Here is a 25,723-nt window from a genome sequence, read left to right on the forward strand (position 1 = left end):
TGGCTTTCTAGAACCTAGAGAGAGAGAGAGAGAGAGAGAGAGAGAGAGGAAGGAAGGAAGGAAGGAAGGAAGGAAGGAAGGAAGGAAGGAAGGAAGGAAGGAAGGAAGGAAGGAAGGAAGGAAGGAAGGATACTACTTATATCTATCACAGATAGGGGCTATTAATCATTGGTAGAACACATGTTTTTCATGAAGAATGTCTCAAATTCAGTCTCAGGCATCTCCAAATAAAGCTGTGTTGAACTACTGTCAGTGTAAGATAAATGGACTGACTTCAGATTAAGCATTTCCTATGTTAATAGATTCTAGTACTCAGATCTACTGATCTTTGTTTCTGAGTTCTTAACTTTTCTGCAGTATTTTTAATACTAGGAAAACTCTATAGTCATCTGTTAACATAAACAAACTCCCAGAGCAAGGGGTATGTATGAGGGGTATACTGAGTCAAACTGCAACTCTTTAGAGCAATTCTGTTGCTCTCCAGGATGAAGAATGCTTCCCACTGCAGTAACTAGAAAAGTGTCTGGACCGTTTTGAAATCTTATAAACAATTTTGCGCTTCAAAAGGCTATCAAAAAATAAAAGTAAGTAAGCCTTGCAAAGTGGGTGGCATATGAATAATATAAAATAAATAAAAGTGTGCCTGGAAAAAAAAGGCTATTTTGCTTTTGGTGTCCATGGATCAAAAACCCAGGATTGGAAAAATACAGTTAGGGAGAGGATGAATGATTAGAAGGCATGTATGTCAATCACATAGGAGAGTTTTCCATGAGCTTTGAGTGATGTTAATTTTATATCGGGCTTCACTGCATTCCTTTCTTTGCTGCTCATGAGTTTCACCTCATTTGAGGTGGAATCATTAAGAGGAATCATCTTTCTGCTTAGGTGCTTTCTTGGTTTCTTTTCACTGATTATCATCCTTCCGCCAAATCCTTATTCCACTTCTGCAGGCAATTTCCTAAAAGCCTTCTTTTTTATGCTATACCGCTCATTCTTGTCATGCTCCTTCCTCAAGAGGCTATCTTTCACTCACCCGCCTGGATTTTCTTAGAGACCCTAGTTGTATCAGCAATATTGTCTCTCTCTACTCCACTCCACTCCCCCCCCATCCCTGATATCCTCTCTCCATTTTGGCCCTAATTATTAAGTTTGATATGATTTTGAACCAGGCTCTCTGTTTATTTTGAAGGGCTGTGAAGGGCTTCATTAGGGCTGTGCGCATGTGTGTGTGCGCGTGTGCATGTATGTATGCATACAGGACTCAGCAACGTATTACAAAATTATACTTATATATTTCACTGTGTTTTCTGCGATGTATGGGACCCTTTTCTTATTTGTTGTGTTGCTTGTGTTGTTTTGACAGGTGGAACAGGTAGAGCATCTATTATCAATTAACTACGACTCAGAGGTTAGTTGCCCCCAGAAGTATCTTGCAGACAACTCGGTAAACTTAAAACAAACTGAAGGTGGTAGTTTCTTAGCTGTACTGCTCAAAGGAAGAACCAACAGGTCTGAGTAGGCACAGTTGTTAACAAATTGGGATTCTAGGTTGCAACGTTCTGCCTGCACTCCATGGTGCCTAATCTGTCTTGCACAAGTACTCTGATTATAGAAGCAGAAGAGAAACAATGTATCTTATATTAGCTCCTTTGAGCAACTATTAAGTAATAATATCAATAACAAGATAACATTAAAAAGTACAGCACCTTTATTTAACATCTAAAACTCAGCAAAGTGGGGGGGGATCTATTCATATAAAGCGCTGAAGCATCCATGCTCTCCCCTTTGCCTTCTCTTTCACAGCTTATTCTCTTTATTCTCTCCTCATCTCGACCAGGTGGTTGAGACAGCAAAACAGTGAAAAACAGCGAAGTGAAAGCACTGATTAATGTAACAGGTAACCTTTCCCAGAGGGCTAGGCTACTATTGAACAAAAAAATATCTGACATGTTAGAGATTAATTTTAAAAAGGCTGAACTTTAATGGAATGTTTTAAAAGTTTTGTTTAGAGCTGGAACGTGAGCCATATTTCAGCAGGCCTCTAGTTCATCCGTTGCCTTGGACATTTGGAAACAACCAGTAAACTTTCCAATTACTAAAAGAACACCCAACTCTGAGCAACTCCAAGCATGGAGACCCAATCCAGGTTCGCAGCACTGGGGGTGGTTGGTAGCCTAAGGGTGCTCTCTCCACTTTTTAGTTTAACTCTTTGGCTTAATTTTAACATTTTGTAGTTTTAAGTTATACAGAGGTATATATGAATGCTTTTATAGTTTTTAATCTGTAATGCCACCTAGAATCATTTGTATAGTGAGATGGGTGGCATATATAAATTTGAAAAGTTAATTAATTAATTCATTCATTAATACAGTATAAATACCACCCAACTCAGCAGGTTTTTTCTCTCTCAGCAAGTGCAGAACTCTCCATGGTGCTGCAGCGGGCAAGAGTACCTAGGTTACTCACTGCATCACTCTCCAAACTCTGTAGAAATCAGTAAAACTTACCTCTCTCAATCCAGTGAGGTTCTTTTGGAAAGCTGAAATGAATTGCTCCTGAATGGTACTTCTGTCCTAACTTTCTTTCTTCTGAAAATCCAAAGACTGTACTGGATCCCTCCGTTTCTTTCCCCTTTATAAAGATGTGGCTTTTCTTTGTCTTGCGTCAAAGCTCTAGGAGGAAACCCCCACCATCTTTAGCTTTAGCCCCTGGAGCAGGCTATTTCCTGGCCCTCCTACGGTTTATGGTTTGTTTTGCAAACATTTAAAAAGAATCTTATCTCAAAGCCCACTCAGGAAGACTTGCCTGAAGTCATAGAGCTACCTGATATTTCTCCCATTTCAGCTGCTGCTGCAAATAATCAAGCTAGAAGACCTATTGGCGGATGGAATGTGATGAAGGTGCATTAACAACCACTAAACCTTAACTGCATGAATGCAGAACTATTCAATTCCATTCTTTTAAAAACAGCACATTTTTAATGTACGCTCTCATCAATGGGTGAGCTTAACAGTAAAATCCTATGCATGCATTTTCTGATGTAAGCCCCACTGAGTTCAGTGGATCTACTCACCAGGTAGTAAGTGTAAGACTGCAGCAAAATCAGACACTGGGACTTGGATCATGCCCTTATTTACTTATGCTCTCATATGTTATCAAGAACACAGTGGGTACAGCAAGACAGTGTGTATAAAGCAGCATGGTCCTGCTAATTTGGTTGTGTGAAGTGATCCTGAAGGAAAATGTAGATGAGAACAAGTGATTGCTTCTCTGATGGAGTGGCTAATGAGAGTTCCTATCAGCAGAAACAACAAAAAATATAATGTTCCCTCCTTCATTAGCATTAGCATCATCCTAAACAATATCTAGGGAAGGTTCTGCAGTACTGTAAGATAATAATCTGGATTTATTTTGAAGGTAACAAAACAGAAGAAATGTTCACAGTAGTTCCAATAGAGAGCTGCTTTGGGGGATTTCAGAAGAAGGCAGTCATTTCTGCTTCATTCTGATCCTTGAGCTCAGTACATACTGTAGAAGTTCAGGGGCTTCTTTAAATAACATTTCATCTTGTCCTGCTGTTATAGCAGCCCTTCCCCTTCTCTGTCTTGCCACTTTAACCGAGTCATGTAGCTAGTTAATTTTACTCCTGAATTTATTGGAGAATTGCATTAGAGCTGTGTGAATTTTCCAGGCTTAGCCCACCCTTGGCCTTTAAACGGGGTGCTAGGCGCAATATTCAAGAAACAGCAGTGGCGGCCAGGATAAAAACCTAAATTTGATTCCTTCAACATTTAAGTGTAATTAAAATCAAGTATATGATTATGCTCCATTTATGTACTTAATAATATTCTCCCTCTATCATACTGAACATTAAAATTTGCTAACAGCTTCTGGACCAAAGGCTTTCCAAGGGGTGCATGAACCTCCTGTGGCCCCTGCACACTGTGCCTCTCTGCTTTCAGTGTGTAATAAAGCCCCCCACTGGATCAAAAATCCCCTCCCCTCTAGCTTGTTCTGAGAGAGTCTCGCCCCTGAAATCCCAATATTGCACCTTTTGAGATTTATACAGGAGGAAAAGCCTTTAACCTATGGCATCTATTGAAGAAAACTACAGAGACGCCTTCGTGTATTTGCTTCTGGCTGAAGGGATGATTCAGCAGCCATTCTGGGAAAAACAACACCTTGGGCAGATTTAAAAAAAAAAAATTGCCAGCAAGTCAGGAGGGACCAAAATAACAACAACAACAACAACAATTAAGAAAAAAAAGAGATCTTCTTCCCTGCTCTAGCTGAAATTATTCAAAGAGAAGAGTGGAGCAGACAGTTTGAGCTTTCCTCCTATTGACAAGGCTTTGCTTTCTCCAGAGGACTTCTCTGAGTCATCTGAGGCCAGATTGGACTTGAGCCCAGCCCTTGTGATCACAAAGGCAGCAGAGGGCTGTCAGGATCCTCCACTGAGCTCAATGTGATGCTACAACCCCAAGGAACTGAATGTAGTCCTTCCAGTGTGTAACCACCTTAGATACCAAAACACAACTTTCCCAAATCCCTAAGGTACCCCCTGCTGAGCTGGCTTTCACAATCTGAGAGATCTGGCAGAATCACCTTTCTAGAACAGGGGTCTAGAACAGACAAGGGAGTGGGTATACCTATGCCCACTCTCTGAACTAGTCTGAGCAGCCAGCTCCAGGAGGACTCCGGGTTCAGGAGGCCAAGGAGCATGCTGTAGAAAGACCTTCTGTCGAGGTGACCTTGACAGAAATACGCAAGAACCATTACCTAGGTAAAAAGGGCTGGAACATTCTTTATGTTCTAGGAAACAAGATATTATTTGGATGGGGTATAGGAAGAAGGAGAAATAAAATGCAATCGCCTGTGTATGATTCTGTCATTATAGCCTATCTCAGTAAGGTATAGTTCTAGTCTTCCTATGGAGTTGGTTTTTTGGTCTGGTCTCCCTGGTGGGGCTGACACACGCTGAGCTGAATCAGCCAGAAATCTCTAGTGAATTGGCATTGATAGGGACCCCTCCCTTCTTTTCCTTTCTTCTGGGAAGCTCTGTGCACCAGTCATCTTCAAAAATCAGGACTATGAGACAGAAGGCTAAATCAGTCCTCTTCTTTTTCGATCCTTTCCTCTAGATTTGCCTAATATCTGCCTCCTTTTCTTTTTTTCTTTTTTTCTTCCCTCTCCCTCCTCCTTTCCCCCTGTTTATTACACATAGGCTGGCTTCTTGTTCCTCCTTTTTCTTGTTGTCTTAGAAGTGCCAACCCTCCATGCTAAGGCACACACATTTCTCTCTTCTCCTGCTTCCCTAAAACCCTCTCTCTTTTCTCCTCTTTGACAAAAAGGGCTTATGTATAGCCTGCACTGGACCTGTTCACTCTTCTAAAAACCACACTCTGCATGTTGCTCCATTATGAGGCCCAGGACCGTTCACTGTGGTCCCCTCAAAACTACTTTGATGCAATTTCCCCAAAGTCTGCTATTTTCCCTTTTACTGCCATTCCCCCCAACCACTACTTCCTCCTTAGAAGGCTTTATGCACATTTTTCCTATATTTACTGCTATTCTTTTAACATTGTTTAGACACTATTTCCCCACTGATTGATTTGTCCCCAATGATGTGACTTTTGCCTTCATTGCCACTTCCACTGAAATGCCTTCACTGTGTTGTCCTTCAGTGAAATCCAATCCCTTTTTCTAAGGCAACATTTCTCAACCTTGGCAACTTTAAGATGTGTGGACTTCAGCTCCCAGAATTCCCCAACCTGCAAGGGTGGGGAAAGGCTGACTGGGGAATTCTGGGAGTTGAAGTCCACATATCTTAAAGTTGCCAAGGTTGAGAAACACTGCTTTAAGGCATATTTCTGATGTCAACATTCACTCTGGGATGCGTATGTTTGAAATATTCTTTGATTATTAGATCTCACTTGCATACCAGTCCTTGCCTAACAAAAGGCCACAAGCATTACTGCAGCTGTGAAGCACACAGCTAAAAGTTCTCTTCTCCTTCACCTATGCTGACAAAAGGTGGTTTGTCAATCTGATCATTTTGCCCTTTAAACTACTGTAAGTTATGGCACACTATCATGGTTACAATAAAAAAATAGTGATCACCAAAATTAGTACAATTCTTCAATCACAAGTACAATGAACAGAATAAATAGAAGCACAAAATCAAGCAACCTGGGAAAATACAACAAAATCCTGGTCAGGCAGAAGAAGCTACATATAAGCTTCATATTCTCTGCCAGGGTGTTTCTTCAGCATTGGATAAATGAATGTCCTCTCAGATTCCCTGTAAAGAGAGCAACAGAGGAGCAAGTGGCTCAGAGACTTCACAGAGTCATTGCCACGTGGGCATAAGCGCTGATATAGAAGAATATTATTATTGCACCCCCACAGGACTGTGGAGGGTAGTGCATCCAACCTGGCAAAATCTCAGAATTAGAACGAAGGGTAGGGCGATGGTGCATGCCCACCTGAAGAAAATCCTCATCCAATCATGTGGGGTTGGATATTAGGCTTAGACTGGTTTGGAAATCAATATTCCAGTTGTTGTTGTTTAGTCGTTAAGTCGTGTCCGACTCTTCGTGACCCCATGAACCATATTGCGCCAGGCCTTCCTGTCCTTCACTGCCTCCCTGAGTTTGGTCAGTTTCATGCTCATTGCTTCAGTGATGCTATCTAACCATCTCATCCTCTGCCGTCCTCTTCTCCTTTTGCCTTCAATCTTTCCCAGCATCAGGGTCTTCTCCAAAGAGATCTCTCTTCGCATTAGGTGGCCAAAATATCTGAGCTTGAGCTTCATTATCAATCCTTCCAATGAGCAATCAGGGTTGATTTCCTTTAAGATTGACTGGTTTGACCTCCTAGCAGTCCAGGGAACTCTTAAGAGTCTTCTCCAGCACCACAGTTCAAAGGCATCAATTCTTCGGCGCTCGGCCTTTTTTATGGTCCAGCTCTCACAGCCATACATTACTACTAGAAAAACCATAGCTTTGACTATGCGGATCTTTGTCGGCAAGGTGACGTCTCTGCTTTTTAATATGCTATCTAGGCTTGCCATAGCTTTCCTCCCAAGGAGCAAGCGTCTTTTAATTTCATGGCTGCAGTCTCCATCTGCGGTGATCTTGGAGCCCAAATAAATGAAGTCTGTTACTGCTTCCATTTCTACCCCTTCTATTTGCCAGGAATTGATGGGTCCAGATGCCATGATCTTAGTTTTTTTAATGTTGAGTTTCAAGCTAGCTTTTGCACTCTCCTCTTTCACCCTCATCAAGAGGCTCTTTAGTTCTTCTTCACTTTCTGCCATTAGGGTGGTATCGTCCGCATATCTGAGGTTGTTGATGATTCTCCCTGCAATCTTAATTCCGGCTTGTGATTCTTCCAGCCTGGCATTTCTCATGATGTACTCTGCATATAGGTTAAATAAGCAGGGTGACAGTATACAGCCTTGTCGTACACCTTTCCCTATTTTGAACCAATCGGTTGTTCCATGACCGGTTCTAACTGTTGCTTCTTGGCCCGCATACAGATTTCTCAGGAGACAGGTAAGGTGGTCTGGTATTCCCATCTCTTTAAGAATTTGCCACAGTTTGTTGTGATCCACACAATCAAAGGCTTTTGCATAGTCAATGAAGCAGAAGTAGATATTTTTCTGGAACTCTCGTGCTTTCTCCATGATCCAGCGAATGTTGGCGATTTGATCTCTAGTTCCTCTGCCTCTTCGAAACCCAGCTTGTACATCCAGTAGTTCTCGGTTCATATATTGCTGAAGCCTAGCTTGTAGGATTTTGAGCATAACCTTGCTAGCATGTGAAATGAGTGCAATTGTGCGATAGTTTGAGCATTCTTTGGCGTTGCCCTTCTTTGGAATTGGAACGTAAACTGACCTTTTCCAATCCCGTGGCCACTGTTGCGTTTTCCAAACTTGCTGGCATATTGAGTGCAGCACTTTAACACCATCATCTTTTAGTATTTTAAATAACTCAGCTGGAATCCTGTCATCTCCACTAGCTTTGTTGTTAGCAATGCTTCCTAAGGCCCACTTGACTTCACTCTCTAGGATGTCTGGCTCAAGGTCAGTGATCACACCAGCGTGGACATCAGGGACATTAAGATCTTTCTTGTATAGTTCTTCTGTGTATTCTTGCCACCTCTTCTTAATCTCTTCTGCTTCTGTTAGGTCCCTGCCTTTTTAGTCCTTTATCATGCCAATCTTTGCACTAAACGTTCCTTACATATCTCCAATTTTCTTGAAGAGATCTCTAGTCTTCCCCATTCTATTGTTTTCCTCAATTTCTTTGCATTGTTCATTTAAGAAGGCCTTCTTATCTCTCCTGGCTATTCTCTGGAAATCTGCATTCAGTTGCTTATATCTTTCCCTTTCACCCTTGCTTTTCGCATTCCTTCTTTCCACAGCTATTTGTAAAGCCTCATCAGACAGCCATTTTGCTTTCTTGCATTTCTTTTTCTTTGGGATGGTTTTAGTTGCTGCCTCCTGTACAATGTTACGGACCTCCGTCCATAGTTCTTCAGGCACTCTGTCTACCAAATCTAATCCTCTAAATCTATTCATCACCTTCACTGTGTACTCACAAGGAATATGATCTAAGTCATACCTGAGTGGTCTAGTGGTTTTCCCTACATTCTTCAATTTAAGCCTAAATTTTGCAGTAAGAAGCTCATGATCTGAGCCACAGTCAGCTCCTGGTCTTGTTTTTGCTGTCTGTATAGAGCTTCTCCATCTTTGGCTGCAAAGTATATAATCAATCTGGTTTCGGTATTGACCATCTGGTGATGTCCATGTGTAGAGTCGTCTCTTGTGTTGTTGGAAAAGAGTGTTTGCTATGACTAGCTTGTTCTCTTGACAGAACTCTATTAGCCTTTGCCCTGCTTCATTTTGTACTCCAAGGCCAAATTTGCCTGTTATTCCGATTACTCCTTGACTTCCTACTTTAGCATTCCAATCCCCTATGATGAAAAGGACATCTTTTTTTGGTGCTAGTTCTAGAAGGTGTTGTAGGTCTTCATAGAAGCGGTCAACTTCAGCTTCTTCAGCATCAGTGGTTGGGGCATAGACTTGGATGACTGTGATATTGAATGGTTTGCCTTGGATACGCACTGAGATCATTCTGTCGTTTTTGAGGTTGTACCCCATTACTGCCTTTCCCATTCTCTTATTCACTATGAGTGCAACTCCATTTCTTCTAAGGGTTTCTTGCCCACAGTAGTAGATATAATGGTCACCCGAATTAAATTCACCCATTCCCGTCCATTTCAGTTCGCTGATTCCCAAGATGTCGATGTTCAATCTTGTCATCTCATGTTTGACCACATCCAGCTTGCCTTGGTTCATAGATCTTACATTCCAGGTACCTATACAATATTGTTCTTTACAGCATCGGACCTTCTTTTCGCTTCCAGATACATCCACAGCTGAACGTCCTTTCGGCTTTGGCCCAGCCGCTTCACTCTTTCTGGAGCTACTTGGAAATGCCCTCCGCTCTTCCCCAGTAGCATATTGGACACCTTCCGACCTGAGGGGCTCATCTTCCGGCATCATATCTTTTAGCCTTTTAACATTGTCCATGGGGTTTTCTTGGCAAGGATACTGGAGTGGGTTGCCATTTCCTTCTCCAGTGGACATTTTGTCAGAACTCTCTGTCATGACCTGTCCGTCTTGGGTGGCCCTGCACGGTATAGCTCATGGCTTCACTGAGTTACGCAAGCCCCTTCGCCACGACAAGGCAGTGATCCATGAAGGGGCAATATTCCAGACACACTGCTTAAGTTGACTTCTGAAACCCTAATGGACAGAGACTCTCCAAAGAGAGATCTGAAGACCAGAGTTAGCTCTTTTTAGCCAAGTTGATTTAAAATGGTCTCTGAGAACCAGTGGGGCCAGATTCATAGGAAAAAAAAATAACCAGAAATTAATGACGTAGTACCACAGAAACCAAACTTGTCTCTAGCCACAAGGCAACATACTTGATACATCTCAGAACTACAAGAATAGCTCTTAAAAACCTGGACTGGAGAGCTTCTAATTTAGTTTCTTCCACATTTTCAACTGGACTTTCTTGTCTTTCTTAAGCAGCACTTTGGGTGTCTCTTCTGTCCTTTTCACTCCACAGCACTTATGAAAACTGGGGGGGGGGGGCGGGGGAGGCACCTGCAAAGCCACAGTCCAATTCAAGGCCTTTATCATCCTCCAATTACAAAGAGTGACTAAAGCCTCAGTTGAATTGTGGAGCAGAGCCTCAGGGAATTCCCTAAACTCCCTCTGAAACCTAACTGGGTCCATAAGGCACAATGGCATGACAATTCTAAGACCCCAAAAATGTGCAAGAGTGGAAGTTAAAATGGAAGCATGTGTTCTTCTTAGCTTAGTGTATCCTGAAAGCATTGTGTTTTCATGCAACATGAGAAAGGTATTCAGGTTTTTCTATTTGACTTTCAAGTAGAGTGGGGATACAGTAGAACAGTGTTTCTCAACCTTGGCAACTTTAAGATGTGTGGACTTCAGTTCCCAGAATTCTGGGAGTTGAAGTCCACACACCTCAAAGTCCACACATCTCAAAGTTCTGGGAGTTGAAATCCACACATCTCAAAGTTCCTAAGGTTGAGAAACACTGCAGTAGAACATTTTGAGGCACCTGGAATGTTACCAAATTGAAGTAAAGTTGCTTTCCTTAGGAATGTAATATATAAATGATACACTCTTGCCTCACTTCAGAATCTCTGATTAGTCATGGTGCATATGCAATCATGACCTGTCTTGATCAAAAACATAATAGTCATGATTATAGAACTTTTGTGTATAAATGAGACTGGCCTCATCTTCAGAAGTTCCCTGGAAATAGCATAATGACGAAGGTACTAGTAATCATGTTCATGGCCTTCGGACACATTTCCTCATTTTAGCCATTTGGAGTGATCTTAAAAGAGACTTTACAGTTAATTTTAATGAAATCCAGGACCTTTCAAGTATATCATTTGCATGGTGAACGTGTGCTTCCTTATTGCTGGCAGACTAGTTAAGAATTTCTGGAAAGGTAATGATGACATTAGGTCATTGGGTTCTGCATTTTCCTATTCTTCTCCATTTCAAGTAATAAACAACATAATTTCCTAGTGCATCTCCATGAAAGTTATGATTCACCTTCTTTCAGTGGATTCTTGTTGGAGGGAGGAAAAAGAAAGTAAATGACCCCACAGTGAAATCCATTAGAGGGCGAACAAACAGAATTATTTTACTCTTTTACTGGTAGCCAAATGTATTGGACTGTAAGAATGTGGCTAACTGGGTTTAGCATAAATGACAAGTTCCAGTTCCTTCATTTCCATGGCATTCTGCTATGTTCTAAAACATTCTGGAAGGCTGTTGAACACCCAATTAAGACAGCTCCATTCCTTAAAATTCTAGCTTTTGTGGTATCTTTAGCATCTCATTAGTATGCATAGATACATTCTAACATTCAACATTATCACAGAGCCTCACGACAAAGTGCATTATGGAAACGGTAAGTTCTTTGCTCATCTCCTGGGTACTGACTTTTCAAGATGCTGTTTATTTTTTGGCTTCTGAGAAGCAGTTCCATTTTAAAGAACCACAGCTAAAATTCAGGACATTCCCATTTCTCAAGGACCTGAGATATCTGTCCTGTATCTATGCTGAATGCTCTCCTTCACAACTTATTAAATTATGTGGGCAGTTTTCTCATTCCCTTGGCCCATATCTCTCTGGTAGGAAAAATGTTGAGCCACCTATTCCCTCAATTGCCCCAGTTCATTCACTGATGTTCATATTTAGCAGAGCATAACCAAGCCCATTACAAGCAACTACAGGCAGATGCCTAAAGCCCCAAAGGAGAAGTAAAATATATTAGGAAAGTTACATGCTCCAAAAGCATCTTTAAACTTTCTATCCTCATGATGAGGGAAAGGAGAAATTAGTACTTTATTCTTCTGGCAGGAAGGAGGCTGTGCTTTTTAAAAAGCTGATTTATTTTTTTTTAAAAAATATTGCACAATAAAGCATTAAATCAGGCAGCCAAGTATATAGCTGTGCAGTTTTGTAAAAGTGCTGAGTGAATAATGTAAGAACCGCAGTACTCAGTTCCCAATGAAGCAACTCTCATTGAAACCAATGCAGGTTCAAAGGAAAGTTCATTTATTGGAAAGTAGTGAACAGCTCTAGAAGCATAGCTGGAACTGAGTCCTGCACGCACCAAAACTTAGTTTTACCTCACTCCCATTTCACCCCCCCCTTCTGTCTTTGAATCTCTCTTGAGCATGTCGAAGATTCTCTCCGGTTCTCACGTTGATGTGACCTTGGGCATTCCTGAGACCCAGATAATAGTCCATCGGTGCCTAACGGTTAACCCTCCATCCTTCCCTCCCTTCCTCCCCTTCACTGTAATGGCAGAAACGAAGCAAGTGAACTTGCAGCGCAAGTGACTGATTGCGAGGATTCTGACAATAACTTGTGAGAGTATGCTTGTAGCTACTGGAGACAAGTATCTAATAGAGTCTTGCAATGTAACCATGTAACTGATTCCACCATGATTAGAAGGCTTTTCACTTCATTCATCAGATCAGCTTCTTTCCTACTTTGGCCATCATCATCAACTCTCTCCATTTGTTTCACCGAAAGCCTTCACCCTGCATCTCCTATCAGTGACCGTGATCAGAATGGTGATGTGGCTTTTTTGTGTCAGTGTAACAATGCTGAGGATGCTGCCACAATGCATTAGCTCTGAGAATTAGCTACCGCAGCAATCTATGCACCCAACTTTGTACATAATGCCGTCAAGCAGAGAGTCAAATAAATGACTCCATCTTTACCAGAACAGATGGGCCTTTTCTGTTTTTCAAAAACATACTTCAATTTATTTAAGGGCTTACTTCAGATTAATTGAGCATAGGATTACAATCTAGCCCTTTTCTGTAAGGGCTGAATCATCATGATTCCTCAGACTCTCCCAAAAGATGTTATTAATCCATAGGAGATCAGTGATGTTCATTTGATGTGAAATGGTTCTTTAGGTCAATGTATGTTGAACCGCACATTCACAATGGTTTTTTAAATCACAAACACATCCAACATTACACTTTTGCTAACAGGAGAGACAAATGACTGTAACTCAAGTGAACTTGAAAACTGTTTTTCCAATTTTCTATGAAAAATACCAAACAACCTTCCTTTTCTTGAAAATTAGGTCTGATGTGGAATTTAATCTAATGACAGCACAGGAAAGAAAAATACAGAAGCAGATTTCCATGTTTATGATGTCTTTAATACTAATTTACTAAGATGCAAAACAGTAACTGAATTCCCATTCATCTGCAGCCAACAGAATATGAATATTAGCTTCAGACAAAATAAGTTTGTTAAATTGTGCACCTTAAAAATAATTACTATTTTAGATGAATATTAATAATGAAAGCAACAATGAATATAAAACGACTGATAGCTTTTTAGATCAAAAATAATTCAAGTATTTTGTAAAGTTCCTCAGACATTTGTCTTTGAATTTTAAGTTTGTGCAATACCTATCATTGCATAGTAAAGAAAATGTTGTACAACCCCAGTTCTATGTAATTTATTTTAACATGCACCTAGAATATATTTTTGTTAATTTGCGTAGTGGAGCTTTCCTCTCTGAGAATTTGCTGAATTCAGTGGGATCATGCAGCATATCAACATAAGCGATATAAAATTTCCATACATTTTCCTGTCGAGTTGAATCCTATCAATGGAACAAAAATATAGCGGCTGAAATGAATTTTTTTATTGTGTTGAACACCATTTTAATGATACTGTGTTTTAAAAAAAAGTAAGTTGCTTATGTTCTCTACAAAATATTGTAAATGAATGCTTATAAAATAAGTATAGACCTTAGCAGGTTTGGTGATGTAATGCTAGGACCACCGAAAACATGATAATCCATTTCTGTGAGCTATGTGGTTGTGTGGTCATTTATAGTCTATACATAGTCTGTGTATTTAAACATATCTATACAGAACAGAACAGCAGAGGAGAAATTTAGAAAAGAAATTATATTTCTTATGAAACTGTCAGTGTAACAAAAAGTTACCCCAACTCTTTATCTTATGTACATAATTGGGGACCAGTGTGGTCTGATTTAAAAAAAAAATCACATCGCACATTACAATGTTTTGTGAATTACATAAATATTTTACTTAGTACAACAATCTGACCTTTGTAACCATACTGAATGGCACTGTCTACTGTGGTTACCACTGCTCCCAAAGCAGAACCCAAACTTAGCACCCATTTAGATATTTTAATCTCCAGTATACTTAAAAGCAAAGTGACATTACATAAAATGTTCTACAGGGCCATTTCATATTGCAAAAGAGAAGACCTGAAAAGGAGCACATCACATATAGAATCTATTCCAGTTTGTTTTTCAGGTCAGGAAGTTAAAATTCATTGCTGCCTTTGTAGAGTATTAGCCTTAAGTATCAGTAACTGAATTCCAGGCTTCCCGTTGCTTCTTCATTCATTGTAGGACAGTAACTTTGCGGTGATTATGTAAAAACAGCAACCTGCTAAATGAGAAGTGCATAATATTTCTGTGGCTAGAGGCTGTGCTATCAGCACTTATAGGTCAGATTAGTAATGGGAGCTGGAAGTTCAGGAAGGGTATTTTTCTTATTTAGATATGGTATGACAATTACGCTCCTTATTTCTTACATTTCCCATTAAAAAGAAAGAAAGAGAAACCATGTCTCTAATTTCCAATGAATTTCAATAGCACAATATCTAAGAGTTCTGGGTCTAAATAAATAAACAAACAAACAAACAAACAAGGACGGACAGACAGACAGATTCAGGTGCTACAGTTGGCCCAGAGGCCACAAGCTGCCCACTCCTAAGTTAACTCAAATGTAATTAAATGATTGTTATGCCAAAGCGCTATGATTTCACACAATTGTTAATAAAGCTTGAAGAAAGGCATCCCAAAACATTGGTATTGTATTAACTGACACAGAGAAATCTAAAAACAGATTCAAACATAACTTTAAAGGTATCAGATTCTGCTTTTTTTAATGCTAATACATCTTAAAAGAATAAAACATTTATATAAATACAGATCAAAGTGATCTCTATAGGTTTAACTGAATTATAAATAGATCATGCCAAGATACTTGTGACCAGAACAAAAGCTTTTAAATAAGTTGCTTTTTCGATATACACCTAAAGCCTATTTCAAAGCAGTCTCCCACTGCAATGAATGATCAAGCATTTGGAGTTTGGGATGTGATTGCAGGTTGAGTTTACACTGATCTGATGTCATAGCAACTGTAATGAAGGATAACCATGTTTGTGACCTCAAAAAATCACTGCTTTAATGACCACGACTGCTTAATTAGCATTGGCACTGCTTCCCACCATAACAGGTGTAGAAAACCCACAAGCACAACTGCAGCAGCAACTGCAGCAACTGCAGCAACTGCAGCAACTGCAGCAGCAGCAGCAGCAGCACCGCTAGCAAAAACGGAGTGGGATGCCAGCTTGTACACTGGCATAACATTAACGTGCGGTTGGCCAGCAGAGGTGCATCCATACAAGCAAGCTTTATTTTCAGTACACTTTGTTAGTTGGTGGAATTTGCCATTACCACTCTTCGCATTTACCAATTAGAGAAGTGATGGGAAGGCCTGATTATGGCAGAGCACAGATGCTTGGGAGGAGAAGGGAAGAGGCTAAATTAACGTTTAATGAATGCCACTTTCCTGTTTAAGCATGATTCAACGCTATCTGGATATACGCATGGCAATATTCTTACCATTTTTTCTAATTCAAACCTCCATGACAGTAACCACATGTAGCCTAGTAAGAAGTAACGTTAAAAGCAACTACTACAGAAATAAATTCAGAAAGACACAGATATCTGAATCATGTTTATACACTTTTAAAAACAGAAAGGGGTCCTGAGGGTGAGGTGATACCAGGCTTTATAAAACGATACACAGGAAAGCCTTAACCTGTTAAAAGCTCTCAGTATTTTACAAGTACTTAAGGCTTATTTAGGCTTCTTTCCTTTCATACAATATGAGACTGAGAAAGGAAAACAAGATGGCAAAATGAAGAAGATATAAGCTTGGCACTTCTGTGATTAATTTGAGAGGGTGTCAGCTTCTTACAATATATACAAAATATCTGCATGACTGCAAATAATGCATTTGAAGAGGAAAAATCATTGTATACATACGCATTTACACATATTGGTTTTAGATGGACTTTTTTTTTTTTGGTTTCAAGCATACACATTTAAAAAGCACACCTCTTATTTGTCAGATTTCCCTTTTTAGAGCAAGCCATAAACCTCTAAAATATAATGTGCTACCAAAAAATTAAATAGGAGCAGCATTTTAAGAAGATGTACATCTTAAGATCACATATGGAAGAAAACATTTTTAAAATGTGTAATAATGGAGTATGATATGACTTCCCCCAAAACCTTTTTAAAATAGATCAATGTGGTATGACCTGCCATTCCTCAAAGAGTTTGCCTCAAAGCAAAATAAAAATAAAGAGGAATACCTGTATCAGGCGGAATTTAGAAATTATCATGTTTCATAGGTAAAACCTAGGACCGGCTCTTCCGTGTTTTGTTTTTATCCTGTTCTTGGTAAGTAGATTTTATCTGGGACCCTCTCGCTAGCTCATTTGCTGTATTTATGCCATGCAGTTCACCATTTCAGAAATTATCATGCCACTGGAGTCTGCCATTAATATTAAAATGTCATGCGAACTCAAATGATTAAGAAATGCTTTACCTATTTGAGTATTTTGAAACAGTTCTCTTATTGCGCTTTCTTTGCTCCATTTTTGTTTAAAACAAAAAACAGGCGAAATCGTTCCTTCCCAAAGGTTGCCTTGTCCCTAACATCCCCAAAAAGAGAGAGAAATGAATGGAGGGAGTTCTTGAATTTAAATCTCCAAGAAAGGACAGTTTTCCTTCAGCCCTTTCATAAACGCCTCCGCTTGCAACTTGGAGCCAATGACTGGTACGCTTCTGTGGGAAGAGGCAGCTACTTCAAAGAGCCTCCATAGCCAGGGTCCAGTCAAGCACAGCAACATCCTTCCAGGGGATTCCTTAGATGCCTTGTTGACTTGGATCATATCTTCTCTTTTTTACATTTCTTCCAATTAAAGGAGAGACAGGAGACAAGAAATAGACTAGTGAGGCATATGGGAAACCCAAGTCATAAATATCACATTATAGTATGGGCTCACATTCAGACTCCCCAGATGTAATCTTTAAAAAGCTTTTTAAAATATTGTAAAGCAAAATTCTGAGAGCAATTCTTAAATGAAACTGCATTTTAATCCTGCATCCCATTTTGTATGATATCAAGGACACTTCATAGAGAAAAACTCTGCTGACATATCCAACAGATTGTAATATACGGCGTCTTTTGTGTCAGCCCATAACTGCAATGTGCAACACAGACTTTCTATCTCCATACAGAAATGGCTTTTGAAGAAGAATGGACACCTAGAGGTGTTAATTGCATTACTGAAGTTGTGTTGACGTCATTAGCACAGAAGAAGCTTTTAGCATAAACGTCCATTCTCTTGTCCTATATAAATATGCTATATAAATAAACAGCAAGGCATTACAAGGCAACACAAAAATTGGATGCAACTTCCCCATAATCTGGCTTATGTGGGGCATCAAGCAAGGGATTCATGCATTTAGTCTTGACACTGTGCGTGTGCACTGCTCCACCCTCACCTTATCATGCAGTAAAACATGGGACAGGATTTCACAAATTCCCTAACTTCACGGAACGTAATAAAAGCCTTTAGTTCTTCCACTGCATGCTCAAATGAAAAAGACTGTACTGCTTTTGTTGCTAGTGCTTGCTTTGCTAGTAAAGTATAGTTGATTGCCAAAAGCACAAACTTTAAAATTCACTTTTGTGCTATACAACTATTTTAAACATGCAGTGTACAGTTATAGCTGCGTTATAACAATATTTGCCTTGGCTTTTGTATATGGCATACTGTATATCTCCAGATATGTACCGTGTCAGGAATCACGGTGGCTGAATATTATTAATACGATGACTCAGGCTATGCAGGATCGGCAGATCTGATATAACTATCCGAAGACTTTAATTACCACAATTGCTGCTTTTGGGAGTAGGTGACTATTTCACCTCCACAGATTTGCTACCTTTCACACTTGCCCTACTGTCAGTTCTTTTTCTTCTGTTCTCGTGTTACAACTCAGGATATTTCTTGCATCTTGTCTACAAAATCTTAAGCCACAGTGCATCTTTTTTTCACCTTAAAGGCACCACAGAACATTGCTTTTACTAAAAGAGACTAAAACGGCTCTCCCTGTGGACTTGATGAAAATGAAGGTTTGAAAAGCACGCCTTTGCTGTGTGTTCACATTACATAATGCTTTTAATGATGTATGAAGAGCGCTTAAAAATAATGTCCAAACTTGCATTTTTCTATAGGTTTACAATTATACAGTACAGTTAACCTCATGTTCTAATGACCTTTAGATTACAGTGTATCTTAAAAACAACAAAACAATTTATAAGGTCATGCATTTGGCAGTGTATACAATATGCAAAACTTAATAAATGGAAAAATTGGCCATATTGTGGGTTCTTTTCCCACCAGGAAATAGCATCGTCCCTCATTTACTATTTTCATGTGAAAACTAGCCTTAATAGAAACTACCACATTTAATTTGTCAATTAAGTGTAGAATCTGCCAATTCTACAATTTCAGTCTGTGTATTAAATACTAGACAACAATGCTATTCCAATTCACAATTCTTCCATGGTTAGATATTAATACTTAGAATGCAACCTATGCACATTTAATCAGAATTAAATCTCATTTATTTCAAAGACTTTTTTCTCAAGTAAGTATGCATAGGGTTGTAGCCTAGTTCAACCACATCAACTGCTATGATAAAATCCCCCTCTGAGAAATAATAACAATAAAAAACAGTATATTATTAACATGAGTTTATATCTCTATGTTCATGTTGGCGTCTTTACTTTTTAAGCCATTATTCCTGCCACCTCTACTGAAAAGCCCAATATCATCCATCTTATCTAGCAGTCTTTTAAATAGTTTATAACTGGTCTCCTAGAAAATAAAATCCCTTCTCCCCAATTAGGAAAAGGGCTAAACAAGGCTGTGCATGTTGGAAGAAGAGAAATGTACTACATGTGTCCAGACCTGATAAAATATATACAAAAATTATGATCCTCATTTTTAATAGCTGTACAGCTTACACTTGATCAATGTAAGAACAATATAACTATACTAACCCACAACTGAAATTTGCACATGACCAGCAATTTTTTAAACATTCTTGGATATTTTATTAATGTGAATTCAGCCTTCATAAATCTATTTTTATTTCCATCTTATTACAACTAATTAAGAAATGTTTGTAAGAAGTAATCTACTAAGGCTATGCTCACTTAGGATGTCTTGCTAGGGAATTTTGCTGTACTGACCTTATTAGAATAATCTTATAACATGTGGTTTCAAAGGCACAATCTGATAAACATTTCATGAACACAAAAAGGGCAGAAGTTGAAACTGGGAGTGAAATACAAAACATACTTGGACCAGATCAAGATATGAAAATATACATCTTTGAGATCAATAATGGAAAAACAACCCCTCCATGAAGAAGGTGAAGAATGCCTATGGTAGAGATGATGCAAATGCTCTTCAGAGTTAGAAAGTGTTTTATGTCACAGATCTTCCCTGCAGTATCATTATGCTGCTGTGTGAGAGTCACCATGGTTGCTACCTGGAGCTTGTGAATTAGGAAAGGAAAGAAAGAATGGCCATCAGCTGCATAATGGGGGAACAAGAAAACTAGCACTCCAGGCAATGTCTCACCCCAACAGTGATTGTTTCCTTGCCACATTTTATTTCACAGCAGATGAAGCAGCCCCTCCAAGCTTTTCTGAAGAACAGAGAGGAAAGAAGTGGAAATCCCAGGAGCTAGGGCAAAAAGGGAGAGTCTGCCAACAGGAAGTTGTTATCCAGAGCTCCAGAGATAATGCCACAAAACGACCCTTGCGGTATTTCTTCTGGAACAGGAACTGACCTAAACATTAATCTGTTCCATTTTCTAAGTCCTACAGAAGTCCCACAGTGTCATAGGCCGATGCAGATGCCACTCATCAAAGAAAGGCTTGAGGATTCCAATGCTCTGAGAATGGTGATGGTAACACCACTCGAACCCCAAAGTTCTTCAGTGGTCTCCTAAAGTTTCATAGTCCAATGTGATGTGAATAAAGCTGTGTTGAACTGTTATTCATCACAAGTGGAGAAGCCATAAGGAACCCTGATTGGAGAGCTTGGCGAGTCTTTGCCATCCTTTTGCATAGCTCCAATCCATGCTCTCCCCAAAGACAGTACACTTCATGAGCCAATAGTCCTGATGACACATATAACTGGTTCTATCCCCACAGCAGGGAAATCACCAATCACCAAACAACCATCTCTTCAACATGCTGAAGGACTGTAAGGCTGAAAGCTAGAAAAAGATCAGGAATTCCCAAAAGGAGACTGCCACTTGCATTGTGGAATAGCTTCAAAACTGGTTGCTATATGGCTTGAATGCAGGATGGGGAGAGAACTTCTGGTGGCCTTGTTTCTTTCAAAAATGTTATAATTTAGGTCTACAGAAATTGATTAGTGAAGCAATTAGGTCACCAAAGTGGACAAGGGTGGGATTTGTAGGAGGGGAGGTTGCTGGACCTTTGTTTTGTTTTGGCTTTACTTCTGGTGTTAAGGAAGGCATAAACACCTTATAATCTTTTTTTCTACCTGCTTCTCTTTGGTTATCTGCTGAAATTCAGGGGTGAAATTTCTGGTGGCTCTGGGCTATGTGCAGCCTCCAGCTCATATGCTGCTCTTCTCTTGTTTATCAATGAGCTGTGGTGTTCATACAACAAGCTCTACTTTTCACCTTTTGGACTTTGTCTAGAATAGTCCAGAATTCTAAAGGCAAATAGGAGAAAATTGTTTTGTTTAAGGAGAATTAAACCAAAAAATGTACTATATTCTTAATCAAAGATGAACCTCCTATTTTAAATTATTGGTGGGGAAAATCCTAGGGAATAATCCTAGGGAAAATTCTAGTTTTCCTTTCAAATAATCGTTTCTCAGCCTTTTGGCTAAGACCAAGTGTAGTATCACTTCAGATAAATATATTATTCAAAAGAAATTAAGTAGAAAAGAAATATGGTCATACACATAAAATAGTGTGAATTCAGCAAATTGAAGACAGAAGATGTAACTATGCCTTACTTATCTAGACAGAAACTGGTTATTTATCAGCTTCCTTTTAATCATGGGGAAAAGTTTCAGAAGAAGGACTAAAAAGATTAAACTGTGAATAGAAAAAAAAAATGACAACATATCATTCTAGTTCCTTGGTAATAGCCTGGGAAGAATAACATGAAATTGGCTGTCTCTGGCATGGGGAAACTATGTACCGTAATGCAAAAACAGATCTTGCAGCCCTACCTAACAGTAGGCAATTCCTTTTTTTATGCTAGACAAGAAAATACTTAATTTCATTCCAGCCATGCCATAAACTCTAAAGAAACATAAAACACTTGCTTTATGACATCCATCCACTATCCATTTGCCTCTGTACCCTATAAGAAATAAATGGCTAAAAAAATGTATCAGTTCCATCATGCACAGCATCACTATAATAATAATGCATACTGTGAATTATATATTTTAATTAAAACTCTTTTAAATCAGGGGTACATATTTCGTAGTGTTTATGGACACACACAAGAAGTTTGGATACAAAAAAGGGGGAAAAGATAAATTTTAATCTAGAGCTGAGCAGCCCCATATAACAACACTAATTCTGTTTTATTCTCCATCATAATGCTGGTTCTAACCAAATATTAGGTTTAGTCATGCATGTAGCTTTCACAAGATTTGTGAAAATAAGTATTCATATTACTTTTCTTGAGATAGACCAGATCACATAGAAATCTAGTATCTTCATTGAGGAATGTAACAAAATGTTTACCCCAAAATTATTTAAATTCAACTTTTCATGGTTCTGAAGAAAGTCAAAAACTATCACATAAATACTAAAAAGAATTTTAAATAGACAATACAGTATCAAAATATTTTTTTTAAAAAATTGGAACATAATGAGTTGGATCCAGACTTGCATGAATAGAAAGTCACATCACTTATTAGGGATTATCCTTCCCCCTCTTCTTCCCCCTAAAGCTACTCTTTGCCTTCATGGAAATCTCATCCATTTCCCCTCTCACTGCAGGGCTTGATGTTTCTTCACAAATTGGAAGGGTCCTCTGACCCTCAGAGGACACAGTGAGGATAAGGGGACAGAAAAGTCTGGTTGGGGGAAGGGTTTTAGTCTAGATCCAAACTAAGAATGCTCAGAAAAGAACATTCTCAGATAGGCATTATGATGTCACTCTAAAATATTTAGCTGTTTCTGTAGAATTATTCCTTAGGTATGCTTTACACTTGACATTTGAAGACCCTTATTTTTTGCCTTTTTAAACTTAAAATATAATCTTAAACTATAGGATTGAACTTTGTTGCATACAGTAATAATATTAGCAGATAATATAAATATTCTAAGCTCTCTTAAGCCTCTCATACATACTATATGAAGCAGCAAAATATGAGGAGACCTATCTAGACTCTAGTAAGAAAATCTACCCTTTTTTTCCAGCTTTACCCCAAAGAAACATGCACTTCAAGCTGAGAGCTAGGCGAGGCCATCATATTTGAGGTTCTGCTACAGAATAAAATAGTTTCCTATAAAAAAAAATAAGAGAACCATTGAGATGTTTACTCTGAATGGCTGTCCATACAGAGATATCAAATCATATTATTGCATATCACACATATGTAAATGCCACACACGATGCAAAGTATTATTTGAGTGGAGCCATTAGAGTGCAAGATAAGTCATATATAGAGATCCATTTAGGATGGTCTAGGCAGGGAAGTATTTTTCTTAGACATTTCAGCCTGAAAAACTACAAGTTTTGCAGTTCTTTCTTCCACTCCTCTTCCTAGTCAGATGCTTAATTTTGTAAAAAGCAAAAACAAAAACTTGTGCTCCTAAAACTTGGCCAACTTCTTACTTAATTTTGGTGACATAATCTTGAGATCCTAAAAGGGAATATCACTAGTTTGTGACTTAGCACATTGCATGAATCCAACTATTTCAGATTTTCCAAGAAACTATGGATTAAACAAGACTGTGTGAATCAAATCAATAACTACCACGCCTAGTAACTCCAAGCAGGATGGCCAATAGTGGAGGATACTGAGATTTGTAGCTCAAGAACATCTGAAAGACCAGTTTCCCATCTCCTACATAGAAAATTGTTTTGTTTTCATTATTTTGTAAAATGGGTCCTGTAAATAGATTGAATGATATGGGTACTATTCACTTCAGAAGGAATTTCCATACCTGATATTAGAGTTTGAATAATTAGTGCTTACAGTATTGATTTTGGTAGCAGTTTCTTGTGCACAACTTATAAAGGAAATTAATTAGGCTATCGCTTGTGCTACAGACCTAATAGCAAGGAATTTCAACTCACATCAGCCTTTTTCAGCTGATATGAATCACTATGAAATTCTACTTATGGTAGCAGGGATGAATGCACACGTCCACTTCCTTCTCATTGTGTTCCAAGCCTAGAAGGCAAAGTTCTGTATTAGAGCCTCTCTTCATGACTGAGGATATTGATTTTTCCAGAGGCCTCACAGGGGAAACCTTCATAGATGGAAGTCTCTCACTACAAACATTTGCTTCCTATGTGTGGAGAATAATGTGAAGGGAAGTGGACTGATGTCCTTGCCTCAATTCCCTCTGAATGTGAGTGGAACCTTGCCCCTTTTCATGACATTAAAAAGTAAAGTATCATCTCAATGATCTGAACAGAATTAAAACAGCATGACATTTTATTATTAAGTATGTTTCATAACTATACTAAATAAAAGTTTAGTAAGATCTGTGTTGTTTAGTTCTCTGTATAAGAAATAAAATATAATACCATATTTTAGCCATATAATTTATGTCAATTGATATAAAAAGGGAAGTACTTCCTTCTATCTTCCCCATGATACATTCTGTCAGCCCCTAATAACAAAAAAACCTCTCCTAAGGTGCTGTGTGTAGGGATGTCCATGGGGTAGGGGGAGATAAAACAAATCAAGATAACAGCTGCAACTGTGCAATAGAATTTTTGAGGTGTGTTGCCATCTTGACTTTTTTTTACACACACACACGATGCCCCAACTCGGTGTATATAGATTGAGAAAGCTGTTTCCACATGATTAGTGGATGTAGGTTTCCTATTTACTAATTTGTACACAGGAAAATTGCACCGGAGCCATTCTTTTACTATTAAGCTTTTACAGAATCATTTTCATTAAGCATTCTGTCATAGAAGGAAGTCTTAAGGACCACCCTATTAGTAGAAAAACATGTATGTTCTCTCTGTATGTATATATATATGTGTGTAATATTTTATATGAAGATACAACAGTCCTAGATTTCTGTCACCTTCATTGCCTAGCTTAGGGATAAAAAATGAGACATCCATGCACACTGCTGAACTTACGATCATTTCTTCCTGTGACTGCAATGTGTATTTTTGTCTTATTTTTGCAGAAGAAAACATTTAGTTCAATGAGCATTTTAGTGTTTACATTTCCTTCTTGGTCTCAGATTCAGATTTTTGGGAAATTCACTTGCACTGACCAGTTTGTCTTTTTTTATTATTGCATTTTATGATGGGCCATATCTACCATGGCTGCCATTTTGTTATATTTTTTCAAAATTCTACATGTATCCACTTCCAGTTCAAAGAGCCAAAATCACTATACATTTACTTTTAGGAATACAGAGATAAAACTGTCAAAAGTGTTGTATAGAGGCATCAGCTATAAAATCAACTTATCCTTAAAATATTTAAACTGGAAGTGCAACTTGAAACAACTCATTGCAAAAGAGTTCCAGTCAAGTTGCAGAGGGATAGATAAGGTTATGAAGTGAGTGTGAGAGTGTGTATGTGACAGATTTTACAGTTAGGGTTGGGGTCTCTGCCAAGAGGTGGGTTGTTTCTCAGTATTATTGCTTGCCTTACACTATGCCCTCCCAAAATGAAAAAAATAGTTTGATACTTGGGATTTGGTTCAAATTTCTTGTGCTTAGTTTCTTAGGTGAGTTATGTGCTTTCATTTCATTCTCATCAGTTTTCCTTCTGCAAAATGAATTCTTTGTTGTGCTCTTGGAATGTAATATTAGTTTTGACATCTGGGAATTGAATTGTTTTGCATTCAGGCTTTTTGGGCCCTACTCAGGCCCTCAGGTGGCATTTTGTAAGTTTCCACTCTTTTTAGGGCAGCAATTCTGCACTGGTCATGCCCACAGCAGTTTCTCAAGCTTCCTTAAGTTGAAGATCTCTAATACTACACAATGAGTCAGATGGTATTTGCCCTATTACAAATACAAATACAAATACAAAAAACCCTTTTAGACCATATTGGGCGACTCTTTTAGATTCTCTAGTTTACAATTTTGCACCCTGGTGGCATTTCTGAGATTTCTTAAAAAGATTTGTTTGGCCTTTCACAAAATATGGATTTGTTTAA

General features: G+C 38.7%; 1 protein-coding gene across 3 annotated transcripts in view; it reads right to left on the reverse strand.

Moving 5' to 3' along the window:
* Positions 1–13,293: 13,293 nt before the first annotated feature.
* The window catches only part of ADAM23 (ADAM metallopeptidase domain 23), an 83,110-nt gene continuing 70,680 nt past the window's right edge, over positions 13,294–25,723 (reverse strand). For all 3 annotated transcript variants that reach the window (XM_088135613.1, XM_088135615.1, XM_088135612.1), the window contains one exon: positions 13,294–17,187. In XM_088135613.1, the coding sequence (XP_087991739.1) occupies positions 17,142–17,187 (46 nt within the window). In that variant the 3' untranslated portion in view covers positions 13,294–17,141. The remainder of the gene's footprint in view (positions 17,188–25,723) is intronic.

The sequence above is a fragment of the Python bivittatus genome, unplaced genomic scaffold, assembly GCF_059951505.1.
Source record: "Python bivittatus isolate LINGU-HERP-01145 unplaced genomic scaffold, Pbiv_v1 ctg000200_np1212, whole genome shotgun sequence".
In the NCBI taxonomy this organism is placed as follows: Eukaryota; Metazoa; Chordata; class Lepidosauria; order Squamata; family Pythonidae; genus Python; species Python bivittatus.